General features: G+C 38.4%; 1 protein-coding gene and 1 long non-coding RNA gene across 7 annotated transcripts; one reads left to right on the forward strand and one right to left on the reverse strand.

Annotated features, from left to right (window-relative positions):
• Nucleotides 1–1,275: 1,275 nt before the first annotated feature.
• Nucleotides 1,276–2,276, forward strand: LOC113337032. Its single transcript, XM_026582724.1, has 2 exons — nucleotides 1,276–1,592; nucleotides 1,704–2,276. Exons 1-2 carry the CDS (start codon nucleotides 1,380–1,382, stop codon nucleotides 2,274–2,276), a joined length of 786 nt encoding a protein of 261 aa, XP_026438509.1. The 5' UTR covers nucleotides 1,276–1,379.
• Nucleotides 2,277–10,163: 7,887 nt separating this feature from the next.
• LOC113337232 lies at nucleotides 10,164–16,934 on the reverse strand. Of its 6 annotated transcripts, XR_003354142.1 has the most exons (11): nucleotides 16,564–16,934; nucleotides 16,323–16,440; nucleotides 16,154–16,213; nucleotides 15,942–16,058; nucleotides 15,725–15,810; nucleotides 15,286–15,367; nucleotides 14,115–14,630; nucleotides 13,525–13,882; nucleotides 13,379–13,430; nucleotides 12,197–12,984; nucleotides 10,164–11,340 (listed from the first exon to the last, which is right to left on the reverse strand). It is a non-coding gene; the product is annotated as an uncharacterized LOC113337232 (long non-coding RNA). The 6 variants fall into 6 exon arrangements; XR_003354139.1 differs by having other exon boundaries at nucleotides 12,197–13,430; XR_003354141.1 differs by having other exon boundaries at nucleotides 12,197–12,309; nucleotides 13,379–13,882.
• Between the last annotated feature and the right edge of the window lie 9,379 nt (nucleotides 16,935–26,313).

Genomic DNA, 26,313 nt, shown 5'->3' on the forward strand with positions numbered 1-26,313 from the left:
AAATGACAAAGAGTTATAAATATGGGGTGGATTTTGTGTAGGAATATTAGAAATAGTGATTTAGTGTAAAATGTGTTAGGGATGTATAACTAATGATCTCACACTTTCAATAGTTATTTAGTTTTTATGATAATTATGGTAACTATTTCTTAATTGGCTAACCCTTTATATGAGTTACTAGATTTATAATGGATCATTGGAGTTACCAAAAAAAAATTAGTTAGGAAACTCCTTGTTAAGAAAACCTAGATTAGATTGGGTATGGTCATATATGGATGGGAGAAACATGAAGAACTGGTTGGAAGTTTTGGAAAGATTAGATCAAAATCTGCAGGATAGTACAAGTTCTACATATTGTTTCTCTAGGCAAAGTGAAGACCAAAATCTAAATGCAGATGGTGAAATTGGGGATATGGATACTAATGAGTGGTGCACAAAGATTATGGATCAAGGAAATTTCAATGCATATAATGGAGACGGAAGGAATGAACAAGATTTGATAATGTGGGAAGGAAGAGTTACTCAAGCCAGAAATGTCATAAAGGATGGCACGAAAAGAAGATTTTTCGGAAATTATGTTAACATTAGGTATGATTCTCAAGTTAATAGCCAATTTGGGCATGTAATCGATCCATTCTCAATAAAATGTAGTTTAATCTTTTGCCAACAAAAAAAAAAAGTCTAGGCCACGTGGGATCCCAATTTGTAAGATGATAGGTCACTGCTCTTATCATGGAATCCCGGTTTTGCTTTGCTCTTATCTCGTCTCTTTCTCGGGTTCGAATTTTTGCATATCAAATTTATAATAATTTTGTTTGAAATCCGTAACAAACTGGTTATCGTGCAGTGGCAGTAGTAAAGCAAATATATTACAACAATACCAGAGTTTAGGGCCCACACAAATAAGGTGTGTGTGATACAGACAAGAAAACCAGAGGAAATTGTGAGAAAAAGGATTGGAGGTGAAGAAGAAGAAGAGTTTTACTAGAACAAATTCCCTAAGTAAACTTTGTTTCTCTTCATTTTCCTCCGACTTTGATTAGTATTATTTGATGTTTTCATAAGCATAATAATGAAGTTTAATAGTATCTAAATGATGCATTTCACTTTGATTTCTGGGATGATTTTAGCTTCTATTGATATGTAACATTTTCATAGTATTTCTTCGTAGTGTTTGTTTCAGCAATTTTACTTTTTTGTAAACAAATTGATGGAGTTTATCTGGTTGTTTAATTGTGAAAATTGGGTTATATATTCTGTAACAGTTGATGTTTGTGAATGGCTATTTGTTTGAGTTTTGGTTTATTCACAGAGATTTTGAAGTTTGCATAATAGTTTTGGTAAGTTGAATTTGATTTCATGGGTCTTGTTCATGTTCCATGATCGTGGTAAGGTTTAATGTGCTCATGGATTTTTTGAATCTTTTATTTCAATGTTTAATCCATGATTGTGATTGGGATGTTGAAGTGTTTTTGGTTTGCATTATCTACCAATTCATGATTGTAATTTCTGGTTTTCAGGTCAAATTGTCAGTACTCCACCGTATTGCAATGAGTTTCTTTCCTCAATGTCCGTCTGGGCAACCTGATGTGGTAAACAAAGTATTTCTGAATGCTTATTTATCTGTTGTTGGGAAATAAATATGTTCTCGTTGTGCAGGGGCCATGGGTTGTATCTAACATGGTTGCCTTGCCTTCTTCAAGGATCCACCTCGGCGTAAGTGGTGTGGCTTTATGAAATTTTTTCTGGTGGCCTCGTTTCCATTAGGGCTTCTTCCATGGCTTATACAAATGGCAAAAAAACTTGGTGTCGTGGGTTGGATATTGTTTACAATTGGCTGGCCGTCATGCTGTTATGTAGGAATTGGGTTGACTGTCCAAGCCTGTAGGGACGTATCGGAGAATTCCAACATCACAGATTATTCTGAATTACTAAATGGGAGCAGGTTTGGAAGATTCCTCCTCTACCTTTACAATGATTGCCTCTTTCAGGTCATTATGAAAATTATATCATGGGTTACGTGCTATTCTGGGTCTTTACATTACCTTGGGTGTGCTCTGGCTATCACTCTTCAATGCGTCATATGCTTGTGCTTTCGCCATGATGGATCGGGTCTTGGAATTCTCATACTCAAAAACTATTCTGGACTGATTGCTTTTCAAATTTTCATTGATCTTTTCATGTACGGAGTGGTGATGAAGCTTCAACTTGCAACTACATGTCTTGTTGTGTTCATTTCGATTGTCTTGATACCACACCTCACTGCATGGCAGTAGTTTATTTCCTTTGGTTTATGAAAGACATCTTATTGGTCTGTTAGATAGAAAGAACCACTTTTTATTCAATATGGTCTCTTTTTGACTGCACATAATTTCATGATCTGGTACTTTTATCAATGCTTCTGCAGTTATTTTTAAGATTTTTCTTGTTAATTGAAGAATTTAGGGAAGGGGGTTCTTTCTGAGTTTGTAAAAGAAAATGAATATTTCTTTTAGGAAATAGATTTGGGGTACGCAGATGAAACTGGTGTTGATGAGTTGAGTAGAAGTAGAAAAGAATGTGAGTTTAGTTGTCTTAGGAATTGCAGATAGGTTGAACTGGTGGAGTAATTGAGTGAATGAATGTAAGGCTATTTATAAGAAAGAGACCCTGTGGTGCCGAGGGAAGATGCAATGGAGGTGTTGTATTGAAACTGATGGAGATGGTGGATTGAAGCTGTGACATCACAGTTGAATTGCAGGTTATGAATCAGCTGCAACCAATGGAATTTGAATGTATGCAGGTGAAAGGATTAGGTAACTGTAGTTGATAGTGGAACTAACACTTACAAGCTTGAGTTTGGATTTAAATTGTACTGTTGGCAGCAGTGGTTGTAAGGGATAGTTAGCATCTTCGGTGGAGGCTTGCAACTGCCGTTACAGGTAAGCTGCATTGTAATTGTGAATCAGTTTCAGAGTTATTAGTTGGAATGAACATGCTGTTGTGTATTGTAGTTGAAATTTGATAGAACTGAAATGATAAGATGAGGATGTAAGATTTATAGGCAGCTGAAGTGAAATGCATCACTCTGTTACTTGTGCTAGGTGCAATTGATATCTTCACTGAAATATGCCAATATTTTAATTGAATGTACACCATCAGATTATTTGAACTAGTGCACATTCAGTTGGACTTGCAAAATTTATCGCATTTGAAAACCTCTTAGAAAGTCTTCTACAAAACCCAGTTGAGAAGACCCAAGCTTCTTGCAAATGATAAAACAAGTGACATTAATTATTGCATTCGCTGATTTTCGTTTATTCAATTTGATATTTGAAGGATGATACGACACAAGCTAGTACCCAGTCATTGGACTAAATGTTAATGACATTATTACTTGGGGTGGTTACTCAAATGGACCAACTCCACAAATCAGAAATGGAGAATGGCCTCGTGGTGTGTTCGAGTACGCTGGTATTTGAAAATTTTGTTGATGATGGTAAATGTTATGAGGTACAATACCAAGGTTGTTTTGGTGGTGATCAAAAGTGCCGATATTTGGGCCGATCGAGGAAGGATGGTCACTTTTTTATAAATTGTAAGTGACTAATTGACACTGGGCTGGAGTTGAAGTTGAAGAGATGGAATACTGGGCAATGAGAGATGATGTTTCACTGGCTGCTGCAATGAACTTCAACAATGTCATATTTGAATCAGATTGTGAAGTCTTGATAAAATCCATCAATGAATTAACAATCTATGTTCATTGGGTGAGTCGGTCTTTAATTTAGATATTAAGTTTCTTTTGAGTAAAATTAGTAGATGGAAATGTGTTTCACTTAAGAGAGAAGTTAATAGTTTGGCTGACAAACTTGCAAAAAAAAAAAAAAAACTAGAACTTCTCAGTCAAATGTTGAATTCTGACTGATCTACACAGGATATACAGGAGTGGGTTGATCATGACAATCTTGTAGTCTCTCATTGATCATCAATATAATCCGTTTTTAAATCAAAAAAGACAAAAAAAGTGATTAACTGACATAAAAAGATTGGATTTGGTGTCCCAAACCTTTTCCAATCAACAATGAAATGTCAAAAAAGCCCCTCCGTATTTTCATTTCTCACCGAAATTACTGTAAATACAACACTAAAAGAAGGGTATTCGCATAAATTTATCGCTTAGAAAAAAGGACACGGAGGCTGGAATTTTTTAAATGTTGAGGGGCAGTTTAGTAAAACCCGAGGTAAAGGCCCCGAGTTCGTATCCCGACCACCTCAAAAAAAATTAATTTTTTTGTTTCCTTTCCTTTCCTTTCTTTCTTTCTTTCTTCCTTCCTTCCCAAAAGATGAACATATTCCTTCCTAGAAAAACAAATTGACGATCTAAACCCCAATCTCTTCTCCATTAAAATTATATCTGATTACCCTCTTTCCGAACAGAGAAGATAGACTGATTGACTCACATAAGCCCTGAACAATTTATAGTTACGAATCAAAACCCCTAGACTAAATTTTACTTAGAAATCATCTTCGTGTACAATTTACCTTCTTCTGCTACCACCATCACCACCACCCGTGTTATGGATTCCGGTGATCAGAAGAATCAAAGATTGATTATAGCGCCCCAAATCTAGCAGCTCACTAATCCAAGAGATTAATTAAATAAAGAGTCACTAAGGATCTAAATCATACACTTAATCATTCGATTAAGAAATCTGCTACAAAACTTAACCCAAAAACTAGCCCCGCTCTGAGATATATATATATATATAAAAGAAATCCTCTCAAATGATACATATACAATAATCATTTGGTTTAAAAATATAATATACAACATAATAAACATACCCGAAGTTAACAAACTAACGGACTTAACTCCTCGAGCTTCCACTGCGCAACTCTGATCTGTCTCTGAAACTGAAAGTGGGAATGAGTGAGCACATCATCCCTAAAAGGGGTGCCCGGTAGAAATAAAATTTACCTTTCAAGTAATCATGGGAAAGATTTGGAAAACAATACATGTTTTCCCAAACATTAAAAAGCGACCAAGTCACTGAAATAAACAATCATGTATATGGACAAACTCCTTCTTCAAAACAGATGTATAATATTTGTTCATACCTGACACTCAACAGGTAATATTGTGGTGTATCGCCCTAGCCATAGCATAAAAGCTGAAAGTAAGTAGGTATAAATGTGAAGGAGTGTATCCAATATACCAAGGGTGGAAATTCTTATTTCCCATAACAATTCATAAAGAGAAACAAACATTACAAGTCCTTTCCAAACCATGGAAATATTAACAAAATCAGCAGAACTTTCGAAACTCAAAATTAAACAATGCATGAAATGCAGATGCAGACAATGCATGAGTTTGATAAACATAAATATTAATAAAAGAAACAACAACGGTTAAAAATTAAAGAGTTAATGTAAATTCCCACCTCATTCGATGACAAGCCACGCTTATCTCGAGATCCACGATCCACTTGTTCATCCTTTGAATGATCGTTGTTAATATAGACTAATTGTTAATCACACAAGATCTCTAAGCTCATTTATAACTTTACACATTTTTATTCCTTATCTTTAGTATGTCAAAGTTTTACTAATTCAATTAGATTGGTTCTATAGTCCGTTTGAATAGTCTTAAGAAGATATACAACTTTGTATAAGGAACCAAAGGTTAATTCGGACCTTAAGGGTCCAACTCATGTTCAATTGGAAAACTGGTTCTAAACCCAAGTTCACTAAACAGGCCCACTAACCAAAGGCCTGATCCAACTGGTCAATTAACACTCTTTAACGGTCAGCTGAGTCAACTAACGGTAAACGTCAGTCAAAGGTCAAAGTCCACTCGACGGTCAAAGGTTAACTCGGTCAAGGTCCATTGAGTCAAATAGGGAATCAGTGAGTCAACTCAGGTTCAACTCAGTCAGATTGACTGAGTCAGACAACAACAAATCAGTCAGACATCTGACTGAGATGACTAACATGCCTAATTCCATTACAGTTGCATAACCTCTACTAACCTAATTCTATAAAATGTAACATTACACAAATTATTCATTTAAACAGAATTTTATAGCTTAATACATTTGTACTTTAAGATTACCTTGATCAGCACTTGCATGCTTTCACTAAGATCACTGCAATAAAAACATTACACTCTTTTTCAACTTACACATCTTATCAACATATACAAAATCTAAGAGTTATAACTAATTCCTATGTTGCTCCATTTGCAACTCAAAATAAGCTCTCATTGTCATTCTAGTTTCTAATAAATACAACTATCATCTTAACACAACCCCCAACCATTTGTTGTTTCTTCTTCAGTCAAATAACCTCAGCTCAACCACAACCCTCATAGCATTAACACCATTCTCATAAACTGTGATATCGTCCTAATTTCATCTCTTTACATTGAACACCAACGGTTCATTCATTTTCTTCATATGCGACAGTCAAGATAGCACCTAATATATCTCCAATACTAAGTTCAGCTTATATTTCTTGAGCCACTAGGCTTTCCCCACATGCAACTTCAGTTTCATCTACAGTTCAGATATCTCTGCCACACTCCTTATCAAATCTACCACTATTTCCACATCATGTAACTTAAACAACCACTTCCATTATTTCCACATCATGAACATCACTCGTCATAACTGATTCATACTCATGTCAGTTATTCTTGAGCAACACCAACACCTGCATAACTACCTTATGTCTTAACATCATTTCATCTCAAATTACACAACCATACTAACTGCAAGCATGTCAGTCCTCTCCTCTTTTCTAAGTTGTAGAAATTGCAAGTTAACATATATAGGGAGGGGTACTTGGTTGAAGGTGCATATGCATACCATGCACCAAGTAAAGCTTTATAGGTTAGCCTAAAGAGTATAAATGATGCGTAAGCCTCATTTATAGCTGCGTAGCCTTGAAAATAGGGCATTTGATGCTTAAGAATCATTATGCCATGCCACAGACCCGATAATGCACAATCTTTGTGCATTTTGATGAAACGTCCTATACGAACTAGGACATTACCATTATTGCTAGGCCACGACCTTGAAAATGTGTTGTCTTTAGTTGCTTGTATCTTCGAGGATGAACTACGGTATGTGCTTGATCCCTTTAAAGTAGGGAAGGATGCATAGGAAGCTGCAATGAGCTGCAGAATTGTCGGTCTAGCACTTTGTCACTCATATCATCTAATTACGAGATGATTGCGAGATATTTGCCTCTCATATCATCTGGATCGGTATTGCGATGCAAGAGATGATTGTGGCCAAACTTGATGAGGCCAGTTGCATGAAATTCATTATTGGATGATCATACAGCCTATCATGCTACACTGTGTTGGCATATGCACCAATCGTGAACTGGTCATGGCCTAGAAAGTAAGCTACATCAATATGCAATTTAGCAGAGCTTGCGTAAGCCTAAAGAAAGTACGGCATGAGCCTGATAGATGCACCCTTGGAACGAGAAGGACAAGTTGATGCAGATGAGCAAGCTACAGTCTATCCGACACATAAAAATCCAAGTGTAGTAATTTATCTCAAGACAGGTCTAAATTGATTGGAAACGAACCAATGATCCATCGTTTAGGGCCTCAAAAGGCCGTTTTAGGAAAGTTTTTGTTTTCTTAGTAAACCCTTCGCGGAACAAGGGTAAGTTGGAACAATTTGGAAGCTAATTTAGTTGCATCATGCTTCACGAGCATGCTTGCATGGTCAAATGAACGTGCATTTGCCTAGTTTTAAGGCCCAATAAGTATCATCATCATGGCGCATCGGGGAAGGTATGCCTGCGCCCCAGGCGCGTCAGCGTAATTTTCCGGTCTGTCATAGAGAGTCTGCTGAAAAATGCAGGCGAGCGATTTCAGTATTGCTCAAAGCTATAACTCGTCGTGGTCAATCTCTTTCTTCTTCTTATGAATCTGTAATTTGTCTACCCAATTTTGGGGTTTCATTCAGTAATTTATCATTGCATCTATTGCGTTTTACGGTTTCAGATTTTTAGAGTTTCTCAACTTGTTGCTTAATACATTATGCATAGACATCTTACTCAGTAATCTAGTGTAAAATTATCAGAAAATGGGAAGTAATAAGAGGAAGTTACCGTCAAGTCAAAGAGTAATGGGAAGCTCAGAGCCTATCGAAAGTAGCTCTCTGCTAGATTAACTTTCTCACGACTAAAAGATTTTAGTAAATGCCTAAGAAAATATCGTTGTTCATGACATATTTTAGTTCGCCTTTTTGGTTTTGTTTGATTTGTAGATGCATTCGCAAGGTAAGGTTCCGGGTTTCCATCCACGTCGAAGTCCAAGAATTATTGAAAGGCAATCCCATCATCCACATCGAAGTTCGAGAATTATCGAAAGGAAATCCCAACAACAAAGATATATTTATTTACAGGGGCGTCATGCTGCATATATAAGGTAATTGGATTGTAGTATTGCTATTGCAGTCTAGAACTGATGGGTTGGAGCTGATGTTGTTTAAGGTGGAATGGCTAGAAATGATGTGGAGTAGAGGTGGATATGAATGTGGTTTTTGGTGTTGCAGCTGAAGATGGTGGTCGGGATTATTGTTTCGTCTGAAGTTTAGAGATGGGAGGCGCAGTTATTCTGAGAGAATAGATACGTACAAAATCTTTCTGTGATTAAGATGGAGATTAAATAGAAGGTGGATATGTAGGGGTCGAGTGAAGCTTCTGAAGTTGATGAAATTGGGGATCGAGAAATTGTTGATGATGTTGAGAAGAAAATCAGGAGAAGATTCTATTGTTGCTGTAATTGACCTGAGAAGAATTTATTGAAGTTCTGTGGTGAAATAGATAGATGGGTTTGCAGCAGTGGAGATTATGAAGCCAAGAAAAAAAAATAGGAAACTTGGGTTTGAAGATTTGGTTCGATTCAGAGAAGATTAATAAACAAACTGGGGTTTTCTGTCAATTTGGTTTGTTTTGAATTTGAAATGGGAAATGGTGATACTGTGAATAGATCCTGGTGGTGATTTAGGTCAGTGAAAGAATTAAGAGAAGTGGTGTTGTTGTTTGAGGTGTTGCAGGTGGTGGTTTGTTGCTCAAGATGGATTAGAAGCTTGGGTATGAATGGCTGCAGATACTGGAATTAACTGGCCTGAGCTGGTGTTATTGGTGCTGCAGAAAATGGAGTTGATGCTGCTGAATTGTGTGGAAAGATGGAGCTGATGTCATGTGCAATACAGGGAGGACTGTGAAGTTGAGATGATGTTGAAGCTACGGATATTTGAGGTTGGTATTCAGATTTATGCAGGGATGCAGGTGCAGAAACTAATGTTGGTGGTGAGCTTAGATGTATGCTTAGGTTTCAGATACAAAGTTTAGGTGCAAGACAGATGGAATTGAAGCAGGAAATGGATACAACGATACAGCTGTTGAGTTCGGGTTACCGTAAGAGCTGGTGAGGACAATAAGGAGATGATTGCAGTTGAAGCTGCAAGATAGCAGTAGTGATCTGGTACAATTCTGGTGATACTGCAGTACAGAGTTGAGTTGGTAGAAGCAACTGAAAGAGGAGCTAAGAAGAATTAACACTAAAATGGGCATGGTGTTGTTGTTGCAGACAATAAGGAGAAGTGGATTGATATTGCAGCTGAAGTGCAGGCTATGGATTGAGGTGGTACTTAGATGAAGATGTTGTTGCAAGATGAACAACCGCTATGGCTGGAAGTGAAGCAATGATGCACCATGATGGTGCAACACGGATTTTGGCAGTTCGCCTGGCATTTCTCTCCACCCAGATGGGTCAGTTAGCTGGCTTTAATTAGCATTAGCTGACTCAATTCCCTGACTCACCCGATGATATCATTGAGTTGATTCATCTCGACTCGGTTTAACTTTGATCGAGACGATTCGATTGACCGGTTACTGGTTCGATTTTGCCGATCACCTGACTTTGTCGGTGACCGGTTCCGGCACTCAAGAATGTCTAAAGATTTTAATAGAATTTCTTTTTACATTATCAATTTAATATAATTTTATTTTAGAATTATGATAAAATTTGTTTGAACATCTTTTTTTTATGATTTTTATTTTTCCAAATTTTTCGTTCGACCCTCCCACTATGACAACAGTTGTACTAGTTATATGGTGGTCCCGGGATAACCTTGGACCTTAATTATATGCTCGAAGTTTTTTTTTTTTTTTTTTTGTTGGTATCGTCCAAGTCTAAGTTACTTATCCATTTCTTTCCTCATGACGTTGTCAAGAAACAAAATCATTTGTAATCTATCGTTCAGTTCCATATTTCATTTATTTTATTTGCAATAAATTGGTTAAACAATCTTATAAAATTATTTTATGGGTTCACTAAAAGTAAATACTGTTTTTGTGATGGGCCGAATTTTTGGTAGGCCTTTAACGCTTGCGGAACAGACCTATCTATTCGACTTCAAAAGAACCCGAAAGGAAAAAGCACCAAACAAATGTGCTCTGAATTTGACTTCTGATCAACGGTGTTTGGATACCCTTTCTGTGAACTCGGTCTGAAATGTAAGTGGAAAATGTAGGAGTAGTTTAAACCAAGTCATACATTCTAGTCAGAAATTGAAGAAGGAATGCAAAATCAGTCATTCAAGGTAATATATGTAAATAAATTTGAATGGACTAAAACATAACAACGGTACTCCATTGATGTAGAATGGTGAAGAATTTTGGACAACTTTTTTGCAATTTATGTAGCATTTGAGTAGTTAAGTCTCAGTGTGTATCCGTAAAACTTGCACCACACTCTGATCCCTTCAACAATAAAGATTGCGGAATTTACTTGAGCTACCTTCCATTTGAAACGTTAATTCATCCATAAGCATTAGCATACCTCAAGCCAATGACTAATAAGGCTACATCTTTTTGCAGCTTTCGGACGCCTTGACTCAGAATATACAAAATTAACCTTACCTTTCCTAAAATCCTAGCTCTGTCCCTGTCCGAAAATCTTATTAAATAGTTTCGCATGATAAGGTTCCTCACTATTACAGTAATGACATATGCCTCATAATATGCCTCATATTCGAGCATGATACCGATAACTTCATGTCATTACGGTATTGTGGGGAATTCCTACGCTAAGTAGGTGTTAGAGATCTTACCTCCTATTCTAGATAGGGGATGAATGCGCCAAGCCAATTCAAGCAGCCGTCAGATTGATATCCACCCTTCTTCTGCTTCCCTAAGCCAATTTCACGAGTCAAAACTACCTAACTATGAACTTTACAAGAAACACAAAAAGAAAAAATTGCTGAAAAAAGATATAACAAGAAATAATAAGGACTTCTTTTCCTTTAGAGACTTCTATGTATTCCAGATCTGCAACAAAACAAGTAAAGAACTAATGAGACTAAGATTTTAATATTAAAAAGGAAAAAGGAAAAATCTGGAACACACCAGAATCAACAATATCCCCTCCACAAAAGTTTGTAACACAAACAATTGGAATCAACAGAATCATGAATGGAAACTTAGCAGTTTATAACTTTAACCACGATCACAAAATGCTAATACATACACTGTACTTACTTATTTTCGTAAACAAGTGGTCATCTTTCCATAATTAATGGTGAAGCAGAACTCTTCAATAATAACACTGGGTACTATAGAGCAGGTAGACTAATTCGCCCACATAACGCAGAGCCTTGTTAGAAAGGATAATCTAATCTCTGGGATACATTTTTACTTTAATATGTGGCTACATTCAAGCGTTTAGCCAGACATGAATTGATACTCCTTTCAGCAGCATGACTAAGAAAGAAACTAGAGGGTAATTCATTATAAACTGACAAACCCAATGCTAATTTTGCTTTTCTAACAAACCGGTCATAAGTACAATGTCAAGTAGGAAACTAGTCGAGCATGGGATAAAATGCAGCAGATATTAAACGTCAATGGGAACTTTTAGTGGATCAATACCATCATAAATTTCTTTTTTGCTTCAGCTTTTAACTAAATCACAATATTCACAGAACCATATGGAGAAACGCTTCCAAAGGAATAGCTCCACTTTTAGTGGATCAAAACCATCATAAATTTCCTTTGTGTGCTTCAGCTTTTTAACTAAATCACAATATTCATTGAACCATATGGAAGAAACTTCCAAAGGAACAGCTCCACTAAGTAGAATGCTGATAGGGCAGGATAAACGTTACAAGCTAAAACTTATAATTACCTCATTCTCAAGAAACGGATATTGAGAAACTTTAGAAGGAGGTGTCAACTCTGTAATAGACCCATCAAATATGTGCAAACACTCGGTCTATGCCAATCCAGTACAGATACCAGCTGCAAAGCTATCACGGTATACATATATCAAAGAATAAATGTACCTATAATTAATCAGAATATGTAACAAATGGTATATACTTTTTGAGGGTGAACAAACATAACAAAAAAAATTATGAGGGAAAAATGCTATAACACCTACAAGGTGAATCATTAAGTAATCAAATAGCATTGTGCAACAACTAATTGGATTAGTAAACAGCTCAAAAATATTTCGGGCTTTGCAAGATATACAACATCTAGTCAGACTACCACAGCAACAGGTTTTAAACATCTTCATTTATGAGCACTAACTCTAACAGGGAAATAAGTGCAGCAAAGTTAAGATATGTAATCCTGTTTACTTGAACTAGAGCTACTTTCTAGACAAAATATAAAATTGCAATTATAAATCTCTGACTCACTCATTTTTTGTGTTCCTTACGAAAATGACCCCGCGTAAAGTTTCTGTGTTCTTTACGACAAGTGGGTTACTCATTTGTTGACATAAGTCATACCTAAACGTATTATAGAACCTACAACTAGATGACCGGGCGCAGTAGGGGCCGACGAAGGAAAACGATATGACTAATAACCAACCATACATCCACCGTTATAACAAATTAATGGCACAAACATCATAATCTCGCACCAGAAAGTAAGAAATCGCTCAGCTGGTGCATGCATTGGTGAGTCCTGTAACGCAATGAAATTGCTTAGCTGGTGCATGCATTGGTGAATCCAGGCAATACATATGTGTCAATATTTAATCTAATTATGATCTGAATCGGAAGAAATATATATATCTTAAAAAGTCTCAGCAAGGTGAAAAAGTCCTTCTCATATACAACCAAAGAAAGTCGACACTTAATTACGAAGGGAAGAACAAGTGAACATATCTACAATTCTGTGATGGCAAAGATGACTGATATGCTAGGTCCTACTTATTGCTGGAGGACCTCAAGACCTGGCATTTTCGTTGCAGACATGTGGCGGTAATTCAAATAATAAGGGAAAACTCTTTTAAACTGATGATTTGTCCTCGGTGAATAATAGAGTAAATGAACATGGTATGACTCTGAAAACTAACCTCAACAGTAGCAAGCAAGCATCCAACTCTGTCTAGCATCATCAAAAACTACCTGAAAAGAACCAAGAAAGAGCATCAAGGAAATTTGGAGTAACCAAAGAAAATTTGTAGTTAGAAATCAAGGTAGAGAAGGAGGTCTGTTATACCTGTAGTCACACAGGGATAGGAATCCATCTCCATTAACATGGCGGCAAATCGAGCACTCAAATGAAAGAAGAATAAAAATCGCAATTTAAACCGTATTCAACTTTCAAAAGAACATCCAGGAGTTTGCCATGCCATGATTAATGGAGAAAGATCTATCCTAAGTGTGAATTTTGTATTATATGAATCATCAATGCTTCATTTCATTACCATTGTTTTTCAGTGTGCATTTAACAAGAAGAGGAAGCATAATTGCACGAATTAAAACAAACAGAAATTAGAGAGAAAATTGAAAAGTATGGCTTCCCTTTCTGGATGTGTCCTTGACATGAATAGCTCACCCATGCACGCCGCAAACAACTGAAACAAAACATTCAAGAGATTAGAATGGCAGAATTATTCATTTAAACAGGTGAAAATGAGACCAAAAAATATAGTGTTGAACGACCTTTGTAGAAATTTAACCCGAACAATGAAAAATCATAATTAAACATGAATCCAAACTACAATTTAAATACTGAACTCTTTTAAGCCGGGGATTTATTCTTAGTGAATAATAGATTAAATGAACATGGGGTGACTGAAAACTAACCACAACAGTAGTAAGCAAGCATTCTACCCTGTCTAGCGTCATCAAAAACTACCTGAAAAGTAACAAGAAAGAGCATCAGGGAATTAGGAGGGAACCAAAGAAAATTCGAAGTTAGAAATCAAGGTAGAGAAGGAGGTCTGAAAAACGGGGGTCTGTTAAAGCTGTAGTCACACAGGGATAGGTATCTATCTCCACTACCATGGCGGCAAATCGAGCACTCAAATGAAAGAAGAATAAAAAATCGCAATTTAAACCGTATTCAACTTTCAAAAGAACATCCAGGAGTTTCCCATGCCATGATTAATGGAGAAAGATTTATCTTAAATGTGAATTTTGTATTATATAAATCATCAATGCTTCATTTCATTACCATCATTATTCAGTGTGCGTTTAACAAGATGAGGAAGCATAATTGCACAAATTAAAACAAACAGAAATTAGAGAGAAACATGAAAAATATAGCTTCCCTTTCTGGATGCGTCCTTGACATGAATAGCTCAACCATGCAGTGAACACCTGAAACAAAACGTTCAAGAGATTAGGATGGTAGAAGTAATCATTTAAACATGTGAAAATGAGACCATCAAATGTAGTGTTAAACGACCTTTGTAGAAAATCAATCCAAACAACCAAAAATAATAATTGAACATGAACCCAATCTACATTTTATATAATGCAAAATAAACAACTGGTGATACTTATTTTGTGCCAGTTACAGATCCCCAGTGCTTGCTTTTCTTCTAAATAAGGTCCCCTTAAAGTTTATATAGGCTACACCTCAGATGCCCTACTCAGCCCATATACTCCACAACTGAATAAAATATTGCCTTAATAGAAGTAAGGTTTCAATTCAGATGCCTCCCCGTTGGATGAATAAGAAACAATTAAAAGTAAATTGTATTCCTGCATTAACAGTGCGAAGTTCACGAATCTCGGCAAGACTCCAGGTTAAGCAAGATTATAAACCAAACCAACAAAGCAAGATACTGGAACAGTTAAGCATCAACATTTTGTTCTTGTACAAGTACACATCTACCCATTGCCGTCTCTGATTAACACTAAACTACTATCGCATCATTTTTCATCAACCAAAGATAATCTTAAGGATAGGTAGATGTAAGCTAGTGTGAAACTAAAACTAGATTTTGCTAAAGCAACATTCAGTAAGTACCTGGGAACTGTTAACTTGTAGTCGGCCAGGGTTTCTGTACATGTCGTCCAGCAAAAATGCTGATGCATTTTCTCTCAGCAACCTGAAATCATGGGCATGCAAACAGTGCAATGTCAGGGTCTATCTTTTGATAATGTACTTAGAAATTAGTCAAGCGACCAATTCAATGTCAAACTTGTTTTAGAACGTCCAAATCGATGGTAAAAACTCCCAACCTTAATAAAAGTTTCAAGTTAAGCCTTCCCCTGGATCAACACCGATATCAGTATTTCATCTTGCAAAATTAACCAGATAGTAAAGACGTTAACAAGATACCAACCACGTAAATTTTCAACAGTCCTTTAGGTTTCCTTTTACATAAAACATCATTTCTCCTAATGATTCAACAATTGCACGATTAAAGTTAGTCATAATCATGTCAACAGACAAAGATACATACCCATAAGCTTTGCCTTTCAGATCGACAGTAGCAGGATGGACCGCAGGTTGTCAAATATTCCAGGACCACATGCCCATTTTCATTGCCTAAAAAAATCAGAGAAAATTTTACAGTCCACACCACATAGAGTTCACACTGCAGTATTCAGAAAGAGATGCCTCTTTACTAGCAAGATCAAAACACCCAAGAAGCATATATATAATAAGGAAAGCCATACCGAGATTGGGGCAGCACCACAACGCCACTTGTTTGACGGGCTTTTCAGGTTGGTAACGGTTGCCATGTACCCATTCAAGCCTGCTGCTAAGATGTAATAGCAGGTGTGTCCAAGAACCTGCAGGGACATGACATCGTTAATACCTACCGTCCACACATGAATTATCACAACTAAATGCTTTACACTGGAATGAGTAACATTCAAAAACATACATAGGTGTAGTCACAATCGAATTTGCATTTGGAGATATCAGCTTCTATGGACATTTGAATCTACAAAAACAACAGGAACATATGGAACTCAATTACAGCAGAAAGCTTTCAATGATTCACTGGATAAAGAAGGAGTAGTAGATTAATCAAGACAATGTCTAAACCTTACCTTTTGCATTTTGTGGTTGGATATTCTCCAAGCAATCACTCAAAACTCGTGTCACAGCATCTGTTATAGCCTCCTCCGCATGCTTTGATTCAAAACCTTCTTTCTCAAATATCCTAATCTGTATCTCAAACATTTAATCTGAAATAAGCACTAAAATCCCCAAAACTATCCAAACCCTAAACAATTAAAAAAAAAAGGATCAACATAAATATAGAATATCAAAATTGGAAGGAATAATTACCAGCGGTAATATATCAACAAGAAATGCTCGTTGTTTAGCATTGATATGTCATCTGAGAAATCTGGCTACAATCAAATCCATTAAAATGAGGACTCAAAGATGGAGAAGACTTCCACCACCAATTTCACGCAAACTAGACCTAGAATCTGATCCAAATAGAATCGCCCTTCTACAAGCCATTAAAACGAAATGAAATTCTTAATCAATGTAGGGTTTGAAAATGATGAAAACATATCCTCCTTTTCGTTTATTTGAATAGAAAAATTGTTGAAATTGCAGCGGAAGATAAGAAGGCGGATATGAATCAGGTTTCTGCTATCATCCAAGATTTATGCCTCAGATCTGTATCGCTTCGAAAGAGAAGCGGAGAAGATAACAAGAATTACTACATTTTCTCTCTCTTGTTTTGTTATATTAGGGTATCACCCAGGCCGGGTGTGCGCCTGCGGCGCGATGGACTTGGTCACGCTTTTGGCATATCCAAATCCTTAGCGGTTCCATAAACAAATGGGATTTTTTTTTTTGGATCAGGGCTTTTTTGTGGGTACCATGATTTTATTTTAGTCAATACATTATAAGTACAGTAAAATAATTTTTAAGGGACTATTTAAAATAGATGGGGGATTACTATGTGATAGAAATGTCCACCCTACATTATAAGGGGTGTCCTAAAATATTAGGTAGACTAATCTACCCTTATTCTAATTAAGGTTATAACTAATCCTAATAACCCACTAATCTAACCCATTACCCACTAATCCAATCCACTAATTAAACCCTAATTAAAACTTAAAATCAGTTTCAAAACTGATTATTTTGTTTCTTCTTCTTCTTCTCTTCTTTTCCTCTTCTTCTTCAAACAAAAACATCGACGTTAATCGTCGATTCGAAAAAAAATCCATCGTCGATTAATCCATCTTTATAAGCAATGCGTACCAAGCAAACACCAAGACTTCCAGGATTGAGTTCGGGACTCCCACATATAGTAAATCTTCCTAAACAATTGTTAATTCAAAAACCACTTGAAGAACCCTTTAGAGGCAGAATACATCAATCAAAAGCAACCAAGAAGTACGTTGCAACTGAGATGCAAATCCGCGGGTACTTTCCTTCATACCCATTCTTTTCAATTCGTTATTTGTTGAACAAATCGATTAGAAATCATCAAAACCATTGAAAATGGCAGTTACAATAGATATTTCGGTTAGGAGAAAATTTTTTTCTAACCCTAGAACTGGTAACCGAACTTCCAAAATAAGAACAGTTCGGTGTGCTCGCAACTCTTAGACCAATATCTGTTTAACGAACTTACAAAATAAGAACAGTTCCGTTTGCTCACAAAAAAAATTCTCGTAACCGAACTCTGTTTTTCCTTTGAAAGAATAAGTTCGGTTTTGTCGATAATTTCACTGGGTAACCGAACTCTGTTGAAATAGTTTGTCCGGTATGCTCGCAAAAAAAAATTCTCGTAACCGAACTCTATTTTTCCTTTGAAAGAATAAGTTCGGTTTTGTCGATAATTTCACTGGGTAACCGAATTGTTGAAATAATTTGTTCGGTATGCTCCCAAAAAACTTCTCGTAACCGGACTCTATTTTTCCTTTGAAAGAATGAGTTCGGTTTTGTCGATAATTTCACGGGGTAACCGAATTGTTGAAATAGTTTGTTCAGTATGCTCGCAAAAAAAAATATCGTAACCGAACTCTATTTTTCCTTTGAAAGAATGAGTTCAGTTTCCTCGCTTTTTTTTTTAGATAACCGAACTATAGTATGTTGATGTTGTGTTAACTTTATTCTTTAGTTGTATTTCCTATTTCATTTGATAACACAATGTTCTCTTATGTTTGGCTAATACTTTGGTTTTTGTTCATTAGGAACAAAGGAAAAAGATTGAGACAACAAGTAGGTGAGGATTTGAAAACTCCCACCCCTCGCGGAGGAAAGCATTTAGATTGTCGAAAGCGTGGTACCACAATTGTTAAACATCGAGGGGCCTTGTTACCGGAAGTTGAACAACAAAGAGAAGATGATGATGACGATGAAGAAGAAAATGATGATGAATAAGTGAATGAAGAGGAGGAAGAAGAGGAAGGAAATGAAGAGGTTGAACAACAAAGAGAAGATGTTGAAAATATAAAGGAAGCATTTGAAGCGGTGAAATATTCATTTTCCTCATTTTAGCTACCATGTTCATCTCTTTAGGAGTTAGCTTTGCCTCCATGAAGTGTCCTTCAAGATGCTCTGGACGAGGGTGATTATGACAACCTTGCATAACCTTGTAGAGAACCCATCCACCCAAATCATTGTTTAAATTAAATGCAAGCTTGAATGGGCATTTAATCTTCTTCGAGAAAGTTTTGTCCTTCCTATTTGTCTTTCCTTTATAAATATAACCCTTCCTCATGTGGCTTTTCTCGGGATCACCGCTTCTCTCACAAACCATTTCAAAGCGAGTTTTGCTTTCTCTCCCATTCAATACTAATACGCACATGTCTTTTTATGCATGTTGTCTAGCCCAACTCTTTGCATCTTCCGGAGTTGTGAATACCAAGTCATTCATGTAGTGATGGGATGTGTCATCGTACAAAATACCAACCGGGAAAGGTTGGTTTTCCATTGGTTCAATTGGATCACATGGAACCTACAAGTAATAGCACAACGTACTAAGACCTATTTATACAAGTCTAAGTGAAACGTACTCTGGCCTCGTAAGAAAAGAAATGGATGATTTAAATGGGAAAAGATGGTAACGCCTGGTATTGATGGAATTGATGTTCCATAATGGAAGAGAGTTTTACCATTACTCTCTGCATTTAGTAATCTTTTATTCTTATGACACTATCTTGAAATGGGCATTTGTGTATGTCGCACGTTGTAGACCGCCAAACCAAAACCCTAATGAGCATCCCCAGTTTGTGACATACGTTTTTGATTTCCCGAGTGTTTTCATGGAAAACATGTAGCATGTCGCTGGTGTTTGATAAGTTGATCATTAGAGACTTGTCGGCTCAATGGCGACCTTTGACGGTCGAGATTTTGTATCTTAAGAGGAATCGTGGCCTTTGATGTAGGCGCTCCACGCCAAAGTGCGAGGGTTGCACGGCATATGCCAATGGCATGTGTGGCGTTCCTTGGCCTTAGGTTGCACATCGGGTGCAAGTGGCAATGCCAATAGTGCAAGTGCCAATGACATGCGTGGTATGCCTTGGCCTTAGGTTGCACGTCGGGTGCAAGTGGAAATGTTTAAAGTACAAGTGTTGCACGGCATGTGCCAATGACATGTGTGGTGTGCCTTGGTCTTAGGTTGCACGTCGGGTGCAAGTGGTAATACCAATAGTGCAAGTGTTGCACGACATGTGCCAATGGAATGTGTGGTATGCCTTGGCCTTAGGTTGCACGTCGGGTGCAAGTGGCGATCTTTAAAGTGCAAGTAGTGCACGCTATGTGTCAATGGCATGTGTGGCATGCCTTGACACTGGGTTTGCACGGATTGGCATGCTAGGTTGCAAGGGTTGCATGGCATGTGCCAATGACGCGTGTGGCGGATTTGGCCTTGGTTTGCACAGCTTTGCATGCTAGGTTGCAAGTGTTGCTTGGCATGTGCCAATGGCGCGTGTGGCGGCTTAAGTCCTAGGTTTGCACGACTTTGCGTGTGTGCCAATGGCGCGTGGGGCGGCTTTGGCCTTGGTTTGCACGACTCGGCATGCTAGGTTGCAAGCGCTGCTTGGCATGTGCTAATGGCGCGTGTGGAGGCTTTGGCCTTGGTTTGCACGGCTTGGCATGCTAGGTTGCAAGCGTTGCTTGGCATGTGCCAATGGCGCATGTGGCGACTTCGGCCTTGGTTTGCACGGCTTGGCATGTTAGGTTGCAAACGTTGCTTGGCATGTGCCAATAGCTGATGAGTGCCAAATATTGTATATATTTATCCCTTTTTGTTGGCATTTAACCCATCTTTTGTGCATTAATTCTACATTTTATCCCATATTCTGTATTTTCATTGTTTTCAAGAATAGATATTTTTCTTACTTAATTTTGCATTTTTAGGTAATAAATAAAGTTTGGATGAATAGCAGAGCAGAAAAGTAGTGAAAAGCCGGGAGGAATTACACAAGGAAGCCGCGAAGAATGTTGTGCACAAGACCAAAAGGCTAGAAGTGGGCTTGAAGAAGAAGAATTGTCCTTAAAGAAGATATGGGCTTGGCATACCCAAGGCCCAACACCCTTACTCAAACACATTTCCACTATCCAAGCCCGTCTCGGATTTCAGCCGTCAGATCGAAGCATTTCAGCATCCTACAGTCGCTCCATCATCGCACATCAAACTCCGAAGCCCCCGCTTTACATCGCAACGCCCATCTCCATCTTGGGTCGTCCGTTTTGCTACATCCCTTCATCCGACGGTCGCTCCACGCTTACCTCCGTATCGCCGTTGGATCCACCTACCATCTTCTCATCCATCGCTCCTTGTCACAGATCATCAAACCTCGCTATCCCTGCTTCACACCCTAGTCACCGAACCCTATTACCCAACCAAACGGACCCTTCTTCTCCATCGGGTTCTTCCTCTCTTCTTCCCAAATTCTCTGCAACTCCATCACCTCCACCAGCTACACCTTCTTCTCGAACCACACCACTACCACCTTCCCCCGACAAACTCAGACCACCCTTGTCTCTTCCTTTCTCGTCTGTAGTATCGAGTCCTGATGCTACAAACTCGACAGTGAGAGAAGCTAGGGTTCACACAGAGCTAGAGTTCAGTTACAGTGGAGAGAAGACCAAATTGGAGCGTTGTTCGAGTTGACAGGAGCAAGTGGAAGCATGGGTCAGCGCTCAATTGCAGAGGAGACAACGAATTCAGAGGGTACGGTGAGTTTTCCCTAATTTCCCAAGAACCCTAATTTTATCAAAATTGGGGAAAATGCTTGTAAACCCCAATTGAATGTTTTGGGTATAAATAGAGATGTAGGATGAGTGTAGAAATCATCTCTGGGCTAGCCAGTGAACAATATTTGCAACCAATTTTCATTATCCAAATTCCTTTTTAGCTACAGTTGATTGTGTGCAATTTGTGTGTATGTTGTATCTTAATTTAGCTTATTTGATGAATGCTGATGTTGTACTCATGTCTAGCATGAGCTAATTCACTGCAACTAAGGCTCTGATGAAGCCTAGTGCACTGTTAGATGATGCATGGTTAGGATAGTTTTCTTGATGCCTGTTTTGCTTGAGCAATGGGAAGTACTCAGTGCTCTGGCATGCATGTGATTGATTGTGCTGTCAAAAGACAGTCAATGCTAGGGGCATATCAGTGAGCAAGCTGATTTTCCTCCCATTCTAGATGTATGCATAGGATTTCCAACTCAACCTAGATTGCATTGCTTGATTAGGGCACAAGGTGGATTCAATTGCCTTAGTAACTTCACACAGTTCTACATCTTTCTCCTTTTCTATCACTGTTGCTCAATACCTTTGCCTTAGGCTGCTGCCTTTGTTTCACTACCACTGTTACCTTGCCTTGCTCACTGCTATAGTGCTTTGCACCCATTGATAGCTTAGGATAACTTCTTGTATGATCCCACTCCCTGTGGATAAACCCCTACTCATCCATATACTATAAAACTTGGCCTTGTATACTTGCAAGTTTTGTGTGCAACCCCATTTTCACACCAAGTTTTTGCCGCCGCTGCCGGGGAGCTGGCTGCCATATTTTTTTTTGAAGTTTTCATTGCTGTTCTGTGGCCTTGCTGTGCTTGAAGTGGTCTGAGATCATTGCAAGTTTTGATTCACTTGCAGGTGCTGTTGGAGGTGGTGCAGCTTCTGTTGCTGGAGCTGTGCTGTATTTTTGTTGCTGCTGCTGCTGTTGCTGCCAAGCTGCTGTTGCTGGGCTCTGCCTTCTTCTGGTGGGCTTGTACTTCTCTGAACTGGGCTTCACCAACTTCAACTGAACTGGGCTTGCCAAGTGCTGCTGGGCTCTGCCTTTTTTTTGTTGTTGGGCTCGTGGTCTTCTGTGAGCTGGGCTTCGTTGCTGCTGCTGCTGGGCTTTGTTCTACCTGTTGTTGCTGGGCTTGAGCGTGAGCTGCTTAGGACGATCCTAAAGCCCAACTGGGCTGTGCAACTAAAAGGGAACAAAAGCCTAACTGGGCTTCCCTCATTAACCAAGTAAACCTAAACCATGAATAACCCACTTGGGCCCCATTAAATATTCAATTTGGGTATGTAATAATTAATTTATTTTTAATTTGGACTTGTAATAATTATTTTTTTTTATTTTTTTTTTCTTTTTCTTTTATTTTCTTTTATGGGCTTGTCTTAATTTATTATTATTGTTTTTATTTTCTTTTATGGGTTGTGCTAATTTATGCTAGGTTTAGTTCAAAAACTTTTCCAAAGCCCAATTTTAAACCAAAAACAAAATCCCTTATTAAAACCAAAACCCACTCAAAAACCAAATCATCAAAACCCATTTTAAACCAAAATATTGGGCCTTTTTGTGGTCCAAAAATTGTTTCCGATTGCTCTGTCTGACCAACATGTTAGTTAAGGTACCTACTAGGACATGATTGTGACCTACAGAGACCAAACAAACAGACTTGTTAGAATTAACCCAGACGAACCTATCGAAATTCTGAGTTCTGAGGTAGACAGCCCAGATCAAACCGAAACAATGGGAGAACCCCGTACCCTCAAGGATTATATGTACCCAACTAGAGCCAGTCAACCTTCTTGTATTGTGCTACCCGAGGCTAATGGCCATTATGAGCTGAAATCAAGCACAATACAGATGCTTCCTATTTTTAGAGGTGTGGAGAATGAAAACCCGTACCACCACGTGAGAGAATTCGAGGAAATTTGTGGAACTCTGCGTTTCACTCAAATGTCCGACGAAACCCTAAAGTTAAGGCTCTTTCCTTTCTCCCTGAAAGATAAGGCAAAGGCCTGGCTTTATGCTTTACAGCCTCAATCCATCATGACATGGGATGACCTCATAAAGGAGTTTTTCAAAAAGTTTTTCCCGAATCACAAGACTGTGACAATTCGTCAAAGTCTGAATAGCTTTGTGCAATTAGAGGGTGAGACCTTAGCTAAATACCTGGAGAGATTCAATGAATTATTGCTCCAATGTCCCCATCATGGTTTTGAAAAATGGAGACTTGTGAAAATTTTGTATGAAGGTCTAGATGTGTCCACCCGAACAACGGTTGAGTCGATGTGTAATGGTCTATTCGTAGACAAAACTGTTGATGCGTCTTGGGACTTCTTGATTGAAGTAGCTGAAAAGACGCAACAGTGGGAATCCATCCGTGAACCCAGAAAGACTACATCCGAAGCTAAGGCTTTTAGGATTGAAGCAGATTTCGAGGGAAGAGCAAACATGGCATCGATAGTTAGGAGATTAGAAGAGTTAGAACTACATAAAAATTCAAAACCTTCCACCACTACTCTCCGAGAACATGTCGCTTCGTCTGTATGTGCCGCTTGTAACAATCCCAACCATCAATTCCAAAATTGCCCCGATTTGCTTGCAGTCCAGGAATCTAGGCTTGAACAGGCACATGCCATGTTTCAAAAACAAGAGCATAACCCCTATTCACAGACCTACAATCCAGGATGGAGAAACCACCCTAACTTTTCATGGTCAAAGGGACCCACTCAGGGAGGACCATCTCAACCCAATCAGGGCCATCAAAACAATCAGGGATCTTAGAACAATCAAGGTTATCAATATCTGATGAGTGCCAAATAATGTATATATCTATCCCTTTTTGTTGGCATTTAACTCATCTTTTGTGCAGTAATTCTACATTTTATCCCATATTCTGTATTTTCATTGTTTTCAAGAATAAATATTTTTCTTACTTAATTTTGCATTTTTAGGTAATAAATAAAGTCTGGATAACTTGCGGAGCGGAAAAGAGTTGAAGAGTGGTGAAAAGCCGGAAGAAATTACGCAAGGAAGCCGCGAAGAATGGTGCGCATAAGCCCAAAAGACTAGATATGGGCTCAAGAAGGAAGAATTGTGCTTAAAGAAGATATGGGCTTGGCATACCCAAGGCCCAAAACCCTTACCCAAACCCATTTTCTATAACCAAAACCGCCTCCATCTTCAGCCGTCGGATTGGATCCATCTCATCATCCGATGGTCGCTCCTTCATCGCGCATCAAAATCTGAAGATCCTATCAAACACCATAGTGCCTAAATTCCAAGCCATCAGATTAGATTGCAGTTGAATCTTACGGTCGCTCCTATGCCTGTGCATCAAATCCCGATGATTCCTCTCAACACTACAACACCTAAGCTAATCTCGCACCGTAGACTTCGTTGTATTTTACATCCTACGGTCTCTACAAGCTGCTTCTTTCTTAGCCGTCCGATCCACCTACCATCTCCATATCCAGCGGCTTCAGCTCGCGGTATACCCATCTTGATACACCCGCCTAACACACTAATACTCGAACCCTATGACCTAGCCAAACAGCTCCCTACCCTAACCCATATCGATCTCTCCTCCCTCTCCTCCCTCACCTCCCTCTGCAGAACCACCATCACCTTCACCACCAACTCCATCACCACCACCACTCCCTGTCGCCACCAAATCACCTTACAAACGCAACCCACCTTCACCACCAACTATCCATGATGATTTTCAATCCCTTCATCAACATCACACGACCTCAGTGACGTGTGGAATTGGTGAGAGTGATTGCATGTCATCAATCGAGGACAACAAGGCTATGGAGAGGTAGAGAAAGAGAATTGGCATCATGGGTTGCGACTATCACGATGGATTAGGTAATTGAGACAACCTAATTTTTATTTTGTGTAATTTGGGGAAGAACAAACCCTAATTTTGGGGGAATTAGGTATTTAGGGAAATTGAAGCTTGTAACTATAAATAGAGAATGGGTGTGGTGTAGAAATGCATGCTGGAATAGCCAGTGTCCAGAACTATGTTCTGTTAATGTTTTTTTCTCTTCAATTTGTGCTGTTTCATGCACTGCTCCTGTTTAATCATGTATGTGTTCTGTTAAAATTGTTGTTCATGTTAATGTGTGTTGTTTACATGTGTGTTACTGTTTTGCCATTCTAAATGTGTTCCTGTTTAATTTTAATGTCATGTTAGTGCCATGTTTAGTTCACTGTTGTTTTAATTCACTGTCAAGAAGTGGAATGCTAGGTTAGAGCTTTGAAGCATTGTTTTGATTGAGCAATGGGAGAAATTATTGCTCATAGCAAGCTAATTCTCTTTCCATTCCATTTGTATGCTTAGGATGCATTGTTGTGATTGAGCAATGGGAGAAATTAGTGCTCATAGCAAGCTAATTCTCTTTCCATTCCATTTGTATGCCTAGAGCCACTGCCTTGGCCTTGCATTGTCACCATTTCACCTTTCTCATCTTCCCTGCCCTTGGCTTAGGCCTTGGTTTACTTCCATTGTTTCATTGTATGTTCATATTTACTTCACTGTTACATTGTGTTTACTTTTCCTCATTCCTTCACTGCCTTGTTCTGCTGCTGCTGCTTTCTTTTCTTTGCTACTGCAGCTGTCTGCTTCCACTGCCCTGCAACCCTGTTGCCTCCCTTCCACTGCTTGTGCAGCTGTTGTGCTGCTGCTGTGCTGCTGTTTTCTTTGCCTTGTGCTGCTGCTGCTGCAACCCTGTTGCTGCTGCTGTTTTCTCCAGCTTTGCTACTGCAGCTGTCTGCTTTCCTTCCTCTTTGCACTGCTGCTGCTGCTTCCTCTTCAAAGCCTA

This window comes from Papaver somniferum, unplaced genomic scaffold (genome assembly GCF_003573695.1).
Source record: "Papaver somniferum cultivar HN1 unplaced genomic scaffold, ASM357369v1 unplaced-scaffold_158, whole genome shotgun sequence".
Lineage (NCBI taxonomy): Eukaryota > Viridiplantae > Streptophyta > Magnoliopsida > Ranunculales > Papaveraceae > Papaver > Papaver somniferum.

Bases quoted from the DNA above. Each gene is read 5' to 3' on its own strand.
- LOC113337032 (XM_026582724.1), top strand. From the start codon at position 1,380: ATGATCGTGGTAAGGTTTAATGTGCTCATGGATTTTTTGAATCTTTTA. The intron at 1,593-1,703 runs GTAAACAAAGTA...GCCTTCTTCAAG, and splicing joins CGTCTGGGCAACCTGATGTG to GATCCACCTCGGCGTAAGTG.